Consider the following 13,556-nt stretch of genomic DNA (forward strand, 5'->3'; position numbering starts at 1 on the left):
GTATCCTAACAATACTGGATGTTTTCAGGTCCAAAGTCAACATAGAAGAGTTGCCTATTAGAGGAAGGGACAAGTGATCGGGGCCATAACAAAAGGTCATCTGTGTTGAGCCAAAGAAAGGAGATAAGGAGGACATGTAGAAATACCCCACTGAAGATATCCAAAAAGTTCTGAAACACTCTGCCTTGCAAGTCTTTAACTAGCCTGGCCAAGGGAATATCCATAAATGGGGTCATGAAAGAAACAACTGGGGACAATTTTTACAGGAAGTATCCTAGAAGGGGAAACACATTTTAACTGATGTAACAGGTAAGGCTGCTCGCATCCCAGGGGAAAGGCTCAGACAGATAGTCTTTATTATTATTTTGTCCAAAGTGCATTACATACAAAATGTTATCATTTGAAAACAGACCATCCAACCAACATAAGAAACCCATAAAGGAGCACATAATGGATCCACTCGTTATGTAAATGGTGCTTGAAGACCTTGTTACAAACGATTTGTGAAGCACACAAAATAAGGTTTAGGGTTATGTTTCAAATTCATTAATTCCACATCAACTATTATTCACATTAATTGACACAAATAAATTAGAACTCCCAGGCCCTTCTGTTGGTTAAATGTACACTACTGTGTACCATTCAGGTTTTCTGACATATTTATGACATTTCACTGCTTTGTCATCATGTAACTTAAACCACAGGGTAAGCTGTGCCAATGTACTTTTTTCCATTTCCATAAGTGGTTTTAGTCCATTCGTAGGTTTGAATGCCGAGTTCATGTCCTCCTAAACTGATTTTACACCTGCAAATGATAAGATAAACAACAATTATTAACTGATTATTATTATAATAACAAAACAATGCAATTTTGTCCAAAACCATCAATGCCGGCTTGAATATAATCTAATAGCATCTTGGTTTACCTACAGTCTTGTCCATTTTAACCATAATCCAGTAACTCTATTTAACTCTGTCTATCTATCTATCTATATATCTATCTATTTATCTATCTATCTACCATATATGCTACAGTACAGTTCCTGGTAGGCTTTATGCCTGGCTTGGAGTTTTAACATCCATGCAATTAAGCAATTAACCCTTAGAGCTGTAATTGTATTATTTCCACTGAAGAGTTAATCACACAGAATTATTTAAGAAGTGTTTTTAAGGTTCTGTGGCCACAATTGGAACAGTGCATGTATTTTTGACACAATTATCAGAATGAGGCAAAATTTACATGATTGAAAAATTATTTCTGGAAAACTTTGGGCATGTAGGGCAGTTTGGACAGTATTGAGAATTGTCTTTCTAATGCTACATTTAGCTACAAAAGTGCTATGTTCAGCAAAGTAGGTAGGACAGTATCTTTAATCCCAGTGAATGGTTACTGTAAGTAATGGTAGCTCCTGTCAATTTTACATTTTAAAATATATACATTAAAACTATTTTTTTTTCAAAAATATGAAATTTAATTGGGTAAGCAACAACAGTTAATATGAATAAATTAAGTATTATTTAATAAAGTAGAGTACTATATTTTACTTACTTCTTGCCCGGTCGAGATATAAAGCAAAGAGTGTAAAGACCTAAATCAAATTCAGGGCTTGAGCCAATGAACTGACTGCCGACTTCTTTATAGAAACCATCCCAGTGAAACTGCTGGCCCAGCAGATCAGGGTAATCTGTCCACTGTCAAAGTAAGCAAACAAAATGTAATTATTATATATATATATTATTATATATTATATATATAATATATATATATTATATATTATTATATATTATATATATATTGCTTCAGACCTGATTGCTTCAGACCTGATGAAGGGAGGATAACTCTCGAAAGCTTGTCTTTTTAATAATATGTTAGTCCAATAAAAAAGGTATCACCGCATACTCTGCAATACTCTATTTTTTGACATCGTGTCTACTGGACTAATATGGCTTCACCCTTTTACATATATATACATATATATATATATATATATATATATATATATATATATATATATATATATATATAAAACGCTACCTCACTTTAATAATGGCTTTCTTAGATATACAGAAAACTATCCTTCAGGATAAGCTTTGCATTCCCAGAATCAGTCCCAAATCAATGCAAGGTATCACCGGAACACACAGGCTTAGTGTTAAAAGCACAGGGAGTTAAATAAATGAACTGTTATTGTGCATATGTTTGAGGACAGGCATCATGTCAGCCTCAACTTCCCCCCTGCAGCTGACTTTGGAAGTTTTACCATCACAATGGGCATAGCCAATTTAACCTAATTTGTCCTCCTGAGCCACCAGATCTAAAGTGTCAACAATACAGGATACTGCAGTGTTATAATTAAATTGTGCCCCAGCCATTCAGGACAAAATCTAATTGCCCTGTTTGCTCTGCTGCTGTCCTCTGGAACAAAGAAACTGCGTACCAAACAAGGGTTTTGACATTTGCCCTCTGTTGAATGGTTAACTTAAAATGACCTGTAATCAAGACACAGCAAACAGAAAATAACACACAGAGAACAAGCAGTCTGACTAGCCTATAAGAAGCAGAGCGAGGAGATAAAAAGAATATGTAGCCAATATGTGTCCAAACAACATTGGAGTTGAATCACTTCGACTCAATGAATGGAGCAAATGTATTTTTACTAACAGTACGTTCTACTATAGGATCCACTTTATATACCTACTGTGCATAAATGTTGGAAAAAAACTCACCGGTCCATCATAGTTATAGCTGTAATAGTCCATGAGACCTTCCTTTTCAAGCAAGTAGAAACGTATCCAGCTGTGGAATCCAGAGACTTTGCCTTTCTTTACTTCACCTAAGAACACACATGTAAAGATTGTCATGATTACGCACATTCGCGTTCCAAAATAACTGTATTTGGCAAGGTGGTGTTAATACACAAACATAACTGGAATGTGGAGTGCCTCCTATCTGCAAGGATTGGCCATACCAAGCAGGCGAACAAGGTGGTTATTGCGTTATTGGGGCACCATCATGATGTGCTTTCCTATGTTAGCAAGTGACTGTAAGAATTTGGAAACATTGTTAGCCAGGAGTGCTAGAAACCCTAGGGCAGGCCCTGCCTCTCATCATCGCAATAATAAGTTACACCTGAAAATGATAAATTACAAAGCACACATACCCATAAAGACATGTTCAAACCCACTGGAGTCTGCTTCTCCTGATGAGCGGGAGTAAAGTCCAAACCACATCTTCTCCAAGTCATCGACAAATTCCTTCTCTGTTTTGTATAGACCTAGATATAAAAAAATGCCAGTGTATAAAATTAGGCACATAGGCAGCCATCTCCATAGGCAGACACTGGGAGTAGAATGGGTTGTGCTGAAGAGCTCAGTGACTTTAAATGCAGCATAGGATGCCAAAAGTCAGATTCTGGCCAGCTACATCGGCAGCCTTCCACTGTAACTGCTGTTATTTTGAAGTGGAGTAAGAGTAACAACAGCTAAGCTACAAAGTGGTAGACCATGTACACTCACAGAGCGGGGCTGTTGAGTGGTGAAGTATGTGAAACTCGCCTGTCCCCTGTAGTGTCACTCACTACAGAGCTCCAAACTACCTCTGAAAGTAAAATCAGGACAGGGTCTGTTCTTCATGTGCTTCATGAAATGGGTTACATGACCAAGCAGCTGCATACAAGTTAACAATCTCTTTGAACATTGTCAAACGTTGGCTGGAGTGGTGTAAAGCACACCACCAATGGACTCTGGAGCAGTGGAAACATGTTCTCCAGAGTTATGAATGACACTTCAATATCTGGAAATCTGATGGATAAATCTGGGATTGGTGAATGCCAGGAGAAAGCTACCTACAGAGTGTAAGTGAGGAAGGATATACTGTAGGGCTGGGGCTATTTGTTAAGCTTTGGACACATTAGTTCCAGTCAAGGCTATAGTTAATGCTACAGCATACGAAGACATTTTAGACAATTGAATGCTTTAAACTTCGTGGCACCAGTTAGGGGAAGGCCTTTTTGTTTTACAGCATGGAGGAACTCAAGTTGCCTGCACTGGGCCTTGACCTTAACTCCATTGACCTTTGGGATGAATTGGAACTCTGATTGCAAGTCAGCCCTTCTCTTCCAACATCAGAGCCTGACTTTACAAACGCTCATTTGGCTGAACGGGCACAAATTACCACGTACACACTCCAAAATCTTGCGGAAAGCCTTCCCAGAAGAAGATGGTAGAGCCATCCCCATATTAATCTACCATTGATTCTTGTGCTTAAATTAATAACAGCAGTAGAATTTATCATATTTCAACTTAAAATATGATATTATTTACATATATTTACATACATTTACATCTCTTTGTAAACAACATTTAGGGTATAAAATGCTTAACTTGCAACCCTAAGTGAGAGTATGAAGAATTTTCACCTTGACTGCCTTTTCAGCTGTAGCTCTAGAAAACTGACATACAATTGTTCCGGACTAAATACGGGTTGGGACAAATATATTCCAACCTTACTTAAAGTCTGACCCTGACTTTTGTTTTTTGCTCATTGCAAAAAAATTGAAGCAAAATCGCTATCCGAGGGTGCCAAATCGACATGGTATCCATGCTGCTATAAAGGACAGTGTCCCCAGCCACAGGTTCTGTATCATTTAGATTACCTGACATTACTAAACCTTTCTCCATATGAATCCATACTAATATAAGGATGACTTCAAAGTTAAGTATTTGCAGTGAATTTTGTAAAAATTTTTGGGGAATATTAGCAGAACCTATAGAAGAAGTAAAGAGGTTGACATACCTTTTTTGTGGAAAAAATTGTAAAGTTCTTTCATTAGCTTGGTCTTCATGATCTCCTCTAAGAAATCTTTATGTTCCTTTAATTCTTCTGCTGTATAGGTCTCGCCTGTACCGGTCTTTCTAACGTAATTGTTTGTGAGTTTTATAAATTTGCTATAGGTTGGACGTTGAAATATATCTTCGTTCACATACTGGTATAATCTGTGAAAAAAAAGCAAATGGAATGAAGTATCTAGTAAAAATCCAACGTTAGAAAAATGAATGCCTTCAACCCCAGTAATGGCTAGTAATATTTGGATTCATAATGTATTGACCTTGGTCTATAAAAAGAAGATTTGTATATGCAGATGAGAATATTACTAGAAACGGCTATACAGATCATACAATGTTTCATGTATATCTTCCGCTGTGACTTCACTTACGGCTGTTCGCTTAGATCATCTTGGTTTCTTGTGTGTTCTGCCATGCTCTGTTTGTTTAAAATGATGTCAGATTTCGCTGCCTTGTTGACATCCAATTTATATATCAGCTCTGAGATTTCCTTTATCTCCTGGTTGCTAATATCTGTTCCTGGAAAGGATAACACGTTCCAAATGTAACCATGGTGGGATTAACTAATTTGTTAGAGATAAGATTAGTACTTTAGGCAGGAAACTATGCATACACACTAATCCTAAACAGTAATAGGGGTTTGCAGTTAGTGTATTGATATAGGTCTATAATGTTTCCTGAGACTCTTTTCTCTCTAACCTAACTTGCCCAGAGGTTAAAGCAGGAGTGAGGCTAGGTTTCCACTTGGGTTTTTGTCCTGCGTTTTTTTCTTGATGAAAAACCCCAGGAAAAACGCCAAGAAAACTGCCACTGCATTTTCCTGCGTTTTGGCGTTTTTTCTGGAGTTTTTTCTGGCGTTTTAGCCTTTCTGTGGAAATTGCTTTTTTGACCTTAGGCAGTTTTTCCAGCCTTTACACGTTGGAATTGTCACCCAGCTAAAAGGGATTAGGATAAATGGCAAGTATCTGCCCCCTCCTGATGTCATTTTCTTGGTAGAGTTCTACTTAAACGCCCCGGCGGACCCTTTTGTCTCTTTCCTGTGGTTTGTAAGGCATGCTTTATTCCGAATGTCTGCTCCTCTAGGAAGATTGGCCCCAAATGATGGTGCAAATTGTTTGCTGTTGCTTTTGGCACGCAGGATCCAGTTGGGTATGTTTGTTTGTAATGGCATGTTTGTTCCAAATGGTGTAAAATTCAATATGAACTTTGTTTTGTGAAACTGTTTGTTTCCAGCCTATTTCTCTGCATTGTAACTGTGGAAAAAAACGCCATAAAAAACACCAAGGCAAAACCCACATGGCTTTTTCATGGCGTTTTTTCTCTCCCATAGACGTCTATTGGAGAAAAACGCCAAGATTTCCTTGCAAAAAACGAGTGTCAACATACTGCGGTTTTGAAAAACTGCCACAGAGCCCAAAAAAGCAGTAAAACGCCAAAGAGGACTAACAAAACGCCAAACAGAAAAACGCCAAGTGGATATGGCATTGTGCGATTTCCTATTGAAGAACAGCTAACATATGGCTGCAGCGTTTTTTCACTAATAAAACGCTGTGTGGCTGAATTGACGTTATTAGGCTAGGTTTCCACTTGGTTTTTTTTAGCTAAAAACGCCCATAAAAACGCCAATAGCGCCACCTGGTGTTTTTTTAGTGAAAAAACGCTGCAGCCAGATGTTAGCTGTTCTTCAATAGGAAATCGCAGAATGCCATATCCACTTGGCGTTTTTCTGTTTGGCGTTTTTTCAGTCCTCTTTGGCGTTTTTCTGCTTTTTTGGGCTCTGTGGCAGTTTTTCAAAATCGCAGCATGTTCACACTCTGGCGTTTTTTGCAAGGAAATCTTGGCGTTTTTCTCCAATAGAAGTCTATGGGAGAGAAAAAACGCCATGAGGCTAGGTTTCCACTTGGTTTTTTTATGCTAAAAACGCCCATAAAAACGCCAATAGCGCCACCTGGCGTTTTTTTTGTGGAAAAACGCAGCAGCCAGATGTTAGCTGTTTTTCAATAGGAAATCGCAAAATGCCATTTCCACTTGGCGTTTTTCTGTCTGGCGTTTTTTCAGTCCTCTTTGGCGTTTTTCTGCTTTTTTGGGCTCTGTGGCAGTTTTTCAAAATCGCAGCATGTTCACACTCTGGCGTTTTTTCAAGGAAATCTTGGCGTTTTTCTCCAATAGAAGTCTATGGGAGAGAAAAAACGCCATGAAAAAGCCATGTGGGTTTATTGCCTTGGCGTTTTTTATGGCGTTTTTTCCACAGTTACAATGCAGAGTATGGACCCAGTATCTGTGTGTCCTACGAGAAATAGGCTGAAAACAAACAGTTTCACACAAAACAAAGTCCTGGACTGGTTCATATTGAATTTTACACCATTTGGAACAAACATGCCATTACAAACAAACATACCCGACGCATCAACTAGATCCTGCGTGCCAAAAGCAACAGCAAACAATTTGCACCATCATTTGGGGCCAATCTTCCTAGAGGAGCAGACATTCGGAATAAAGCATGCCTTACAAACCACAGAAAAGAGACAAAGGGGTCTACCAAGTAAATGATATCGGGGGCAGATACTTGCCATTTATCCTAATCCCTTTTAGCTGGGTGAAACTGCTAACTTGTAAAGGCTGGAAAAACTGCCTAAGGTCAAAAAAAGCAATTTCCACAGAAAAACTCCAGAAAAAAACGCCAAAACGCAGGAAAATGCAGTGGCAGTTTTCTTGGCGTTTTTCATCAAGAAAAAAAATGCAGGACAAAAACCCAAGTGGAAACCTAGCCATAGAGTAGCTCCTGAGAGATCGTGCACACAAGGGAATAGGTGCCACCCTTGCTTATTAGCTCACTAGCTCACTAGTGTTTAGCCCCCTTTCAATAGGAATAATCCTCTTTGTAGTGGATCAACTAATTATTCAATGAGTCAAACTGTAATAAGTAAGATCCCTTGTTCACAATGGTATATTACTCGCCTTAATCTACACATTGAAAATAAAAAATTTTTTAACCGCATTACTGCATTGTTATACATAAACCATCCATTATGTGTCAATTGGACCATTTAAAGTTGTGCATTAAGCATCATGCTGTTTATATATATATATATATATATATATATATATATAGATAGATAGATAGATAGATAGATAGATAGATAGATAGATACACTCCTGGACCTGTGTAATGTCTGTGTATGGTTCTCGGAGAACTGTGCTGTCTTACCTTTGTTCTTCTCATGGCTACTGCCGCTGCTATCACTGTCACTAACAGTATCGCTCTTGCCACCGCCACACAATTTATTATAGTCTGAGCAGCAGTTATTGAATTTATCACATTTCTTGTTGCAATGGCAGGAGTCTTTTTTGTTAAACTTCTCCCCACACCTTCCCTGGCAGGTATTTTCTGAATGTAGAATTCAAAATATGATCAATGATATTACATACTTTGGCAATTTTTGGGTAATTAAGACATGTTAAAAATACCTATCATAAAAATAAACAGGGTATCCCACAAAAAAAGCTACTCTTTTGTAAGTATCCCAGCTGGGACATAAATGCCGCCATTTAAATATGCCACAAGGACACATTTTCAGTCATTTTTGTGTCTGTAATGCAATATTCTATTTAATTACATGTTCCTGGCAGCTTAATCACACACAGATACAAATAGGGGCTCCAGACTTTTAGATGTACAAAGCAAAACTATTTAACTGGGCCCCTTCTTGAACACAAGTAATAAAATAAATTATTGCGCATACACTAAGTAGTAATATGTATGACTACAAGTTTTATTTATTGGAATTCTCTCTTATTCCTGTATAGGTGTCTAACTTTCATCCTCTATGGAACCCCTAAGCTACAACTCCCAGGAACAAGGATTTGTATAAAAAAGTGATTCTGATACATACATTTAAAAAATGATAGAACAGGTCCACCTGAATATGTACTAGTCTCTCATTCTCCACATGCAACATCCCCAACGAATGAATCTTTTGGGCTCTGACCAGTGGGAAAAGTTATCGTTTATGAAATTCAGCTTATATGAAAATAGTGAGTATCTCACTTTTGTGAAGTAAATATGCATTGGAGTTGAAATTCAAATTCAATAAGATTAAAGTGGTACCTTTTTTGTCAGCAGGGCGGATTACTTCATTAGAGTCATAGTCATTATCATTATCTGTTAGAATAGATAAAAAATTATATTTAGAGAGGAAGAAGTAAAATATAATGGAGTCACCATTTGCGTTTACCTGTAGACCATTCACATGGACATTAAACAAATGAAACAATGACAATGCAGTCCAAGTTTCTACACTAGGTTAATTTGACAAATCTATTTTCACGGGGAAGGTTATCGCTGCTGTATCTGTTCCACCTACCACATCAAGCAGCTGCATGTACGTACGATCTTGGGGGCATTTATATAATTAGCAAAACATGAAAAGCTAGTATAAGAAACAGCACCCAGTAAGTAGTACAGTAGGTAGAACTATATTCATACATTGGCATTTTTTTCTGCATTTTCTCTATTGATTAAAAAAAAACAATACCCTTTTGGCTACATAGTGACAGACTTGACTGTAAGCTCACTGGAGCAAGGAACTATTCTCCTTCTCTGTATCAGTATGATTGACCTATGTTGATGGCATTGTTAATATTGTAATATTGTTAGATATTATATTGTGGTGCCAGTTTTTCTCAGTACTACAGATACAATGCCAATAGTCAAATAAAACAGCACAATACCAAAGCTTATTGTCCAACAATGTTCTGCTCACTGTTTACCTGCACTTGTCTATAAGTTATTAAGAAATAACGGAATAGATTTCCCAATGTAATATAACTAAGCCTAAAGAAATTTGAAGTGAGCACACAAAAAACACTAGTTACCTGATTCATCAAAAGGATGGGTGACTTCATTTAAAGAAGGGTCCACATCTGTTATATAAAACAAGCAAAGCATGTAATTTAAGATGGAAAAAAGTAGATATAGTATTTGTAAAACAGAGTTCCAATTTTTATCTCAATATAGTCTTAAAAGAGATCTTTATGTTTATAACATTTCATTTTTTATCTCATCATTCATACTGCAGGGCTTCACCTAGAACACTGCAGTCCTGCACCATGCTCTATAATAAATGTCCGTTAAAAGAAAGCTGTTATGTAGTTACAGTAAGAATAGGACACACAAGCTATATTTATTCCAGATTCAACCCCTATATGTAACAGTAAATGTTAAATTAAGTGCTGTATATTCTATGTTTCAATCAATCAATTGGATGTCTACATGTAATATGACTAATAGATGTTACTGCAATTCCTGTCCATGTAATTCAAACATTTAGTTATAAGCATTTGTTAAAGAAGGGACATCTGAGGTCTTATAAGATTTGTGACTTTATATCTTACTTTATAGCACTGCATTTCGCAGTTACTGGATCAGGCCACTAGGGGGGGTCGTAATGACACACAATAGAAAGTCAAAACTACGTGTCAAGAAAGAAAGAAAGAAAGAAAGAAAGAAAGAAAGAGAAAGAGAAAGAAAGAAATTAGGAGGGATGAAAAAGAAGAAGAATCAGAAGAAAGTAAGATGGAGAACATAAGAAAATAAAACAAGAAGGAGGAAGAGAGAGGGCGAGAGGATATCTATATGTTCAATGTTTCAACTCAGGATTTTCAAGAAATCAAAATCGAGAATGTGAAAGAGGCATGCATAACATGAACACTATTATTATTCATATTAAACGGTTCAGGGATTATTGGCATTTCATTTTCAATGTATTTACAGACAGGCCAGTCAATTAATAATGTTAGCAGGTCAGTGTGAGATTTCCATAGCAATGAGCAGATGCTTGTAATGTCTTACACAAACACAGATGGTAGTCTTTGCAGCAGTCATGGAATCTCTCACAGTGTTCATTGCACTGGCAGCTATAAGACTTGTCCGGTTTGTGTCCACAGCGATTCTTGCATGAATCCTCACAACCTGCAGACAGAATAGAAAGAGGTCATGTGTTTTCCTTTTGAATACGCTAAATAAACATATGCGATGTTGTTTAAAGATTAAAATAGTTACCTTAAAGGTCCACCATTTTTCTCCACTGGTTGGCTTGAAGCAGCCAATCAATAGCAGGGAAGTTCTGCCATTTAAAGCAATCAGGTGCTTTCTCCACATGCACCCGGTGGAGTCATTAGACCTCCCCAACCAGAACTTGTGTCAATGAAAGTGACAACATGGAAGTTTAAAGGGACCAATCAGCTAACGTTTGCATTAAAGTGTTTTAATTAGAATATAATAGAAGATATATCTATCTATCTATCTATATATATATATAGAGAGAGAGAGAGAGAGAGAGAGAGAGAGAGATCTATCTATCTATATCTATCTATATATATATATATATAACTTTTGTTAACTTTTCACCAGCCTGTGTCTACTGCTAGAAGGGCTGAGCTGGCCTGCGTAAAGTATAGTTAAATCAATGTTTGAAAATTCTAGATTTATCTTAGCATTATACAAGGCTACGTCAACCCACTTTGCTGAAGTAGCTTACTGAGGATTTTTATTTATAATGCATGATTATGTATGAGAACTGAAATGTTTCAACTCCAGGCAATTCAACCCCTTGCGAGATGTATTCAATGTCTGATCTTTTCTTTTACCCATTTACTACTAAGTATTATAAAAAAACTTAGTTGTAGCAAGTTGTAAAAACTGAAGTTACAAAACATAACAATGTCATATGTCCTTTGTATAAAAGGGATTTCTATCAATAAGTGTTACAAGCTTTACATCCGTATTTGTAGCTCTTAAAAGATCAAGGAGCAAGGGTGTACCCTCCACGTAAAAGACAGATTTATAAAGTTGAAAGTAGTTGACAAGGCTAGACATGTAAGCTGCTCTCAAATTGTCAAAGAGAAGAGCTGGTCCCCAGCATTAACCCTGTTTGACCCTGACAGCCTGACATCATCTGACTATTTCCACAACCTTGGGTTTGGCTGTAAATTTCTAACTTAAGGTCTGGCCATATCTAGAATCTGTCTTTATCTAAAGTCAATGCTTATTTTCAGCAGTCTCCTCTGGTTGACAAATTGGCAGGAATAACAGAGGAAGGATCTTAGTGTCTTCCCTGCAACCCAAGTAGAGATCACTTTGTACCTCTCAGCATGCAACAGACCAAAGTGCCCATGGGACTTAAGCTTGTGCACTGATGTCCCTTTCCTACGCAACATGGCTGAGTCCAGAATTAAGTGATCTGGAATGTTTTCTTCTAGAAACTCGTCTAATTATGTCATGATTGCCTGAGTTGTTTGCAAGACCTTTTGTGTAGTGTATGCATGTATATTTGTAGCACAGACTGTTAAAACATTATAGCTTACAGTACAATAAGTAAAGTAAAGGCAATATACCCCATATTTTATAGATTTATAGATTGAATCTTTAGGTGAGGCTAAATCTCCCTTCCACTACTGACCTTGAACTCCTGTACACCCCTCAGTGTCTTATTTTTATTTTACTAATTCATTCATGAAAGAAGAACCAAAGCCCATCAACGCTTCCCAGTACCTACATATTTACATACCTAAAAATCTATACACTATTGTTTTAAAGGGTTAAAAGTTCCTTTACAACACCACTTTTTCCCATGGTAAACATTACCTGAACTGAGGTTAAAATTATTTTATCCCATTAAGTCCTGGAAACCATTGAGTTGTCTTTTTAAATAACTAACGAAATACACATCTTAACATAACTGCCTTAACTACAAAAATAAAACATGTTCCTTAACATAACCAGGAATTTAATTCTCTCTAACCTTAGAGGATTTAGTCGTGTTGATTGTGGGGTTCTAGTTTTACAGACTTGACAGACTGTATCTGCGCTTGTCCAGGAACATTGATTGAAAATCTGCATTATAAGATAGTAGGACCTGACATGGTAGGTTCAAGAAGTTACATTCCCTGCCTCCAAGCCACCATTCTTTGGGAACCAACTCAAATTAATGTTGAAACCATAATGCATAATTTGCATTAATTGTAGTAAATAGGAAATACAGATGCTGAGAAACCTCTATCCTTCAATATTTGTGATTAGACCAGGATGCATGTATAGGTGTCAGTACTTTATTTCTTGAGACTTAAGTCTACAAACACATGGGCAGCGCTGGTGGAGTAAGACTTTGCATTGAAGCTTGGACCATGGATGTACAGTAAAACCACTGTGTTTTATGTTATACTGCACATTGCTGCAGGAACCACCAGGGAAATGTCATTATGTGAGACCTCAGGCCCCATCTGCTAGAACAGCTGGACAGAGACTGCTGGAGCCTGCACTATTATCAGTATGTAGGGCAGAGTAACGCATCTCACCCCTTGGCAGCGAGCCCCACGTAACCAGGCTGCCTGTGTCCAAATGCTGCTCTTCTCTAACTGGGGACAGGAGAAGGACTCTGGAGTACTGACAATTACACAATTACGCAGCTACTGGATGCACCAATACAACAATCCTGTTGCAGGGCTATTTATTTACAATAAATGTTCTAATGTAAAATAGCCATATCGACCTAGTTATTCACAGTGTTCGTTGGTATGATTTATCCCATATACTATTATGTATCATTTTATTTTTGTTTTAAATATATAAAGCACCGTATTTTCTCAAAAAAAAAAAGCAAGAATTGCCTTCATTGGAAAATGGGAAAAAACAGGACACATTTAACTTTGCT

At 37.2% G+C, this 13,556-nt stretch overlaps 1 protein-coding gene across 1 annotated transcript; it reads right to left on the bottom strand.

Annotated features, from left to right (window-relative positions):
• Positions 1-693: 693 nt before the first annotated feature.
• LOC149285280 (uridylate-specific endoribonuclease A-like) lies at positions 694-11,005 on the bottom strand. Its single transcript, XM_089495625.1, has 11 exons — positions 10,907-11,005; positions 10,697-10,816; positions 9,616-9,625; positions 8,954-9,007; positions 8,054-8,233; positions 5,217-5,358; positions 4,796-4,995; positions 3,162-3,275; positions 2,728-2,834; positions 1,550-1,692; positions 694-805 (listed from the first exon to the last, which is right to left on the bottom strand). Exons 1-11 carry the CDS (start codon positions 11,003-11,005, stop codon positions 694-696), a joined length of 1,281 nt encoding a protein of 426 aa, XP_089351751.1.
• Between the last annotated feature and the right edge of the window lie 2,551 nt (positions 11,006-13,556).

Source organism: Sceloporus occidentalis, unplaced genomic scaffold (genome assembly GCF_023333645.1).
Source record: "Sceloporus occidentalis isolate IW3139 unplaced genomic scaffold, rSceOcc1.0.p SCAF_82, whole genome shotgun sequence".
In the NCBI taxonomy this organism is placed as follows: domain Eukaryota; kingdom Metazoa; phylum Chordata; class Lepidosauria; order Squamata; family Phrynosomatidae; genus Sceloporus; species Sceloporus occidentalis.

Bases quoted from the DNA above. Each gene is read 5' to 3' on its own strand.
- LOC149285280 (XM_089495625.1), bottom strand. From the start codon at position 11,005: ATGTGGAGAAAGCACCTGATTGCTTTAAATGGCAGAACTTCCCTGCTA. The intron at 2,835-3,161 runs GTATGTGTGCTT...GTGTGTTCTTAG, and splicing joins GTTTGAACATGTCTTTATGG to GTGAAGTAAAGAAAGGCAAA. The intron at 1,693-2,727 runs GTGAGTTTTTTT...TTACTTTGACAG, and splicing joins GCTATAACTATGATGGACCG to TGGACAGATTACCCTGATCT.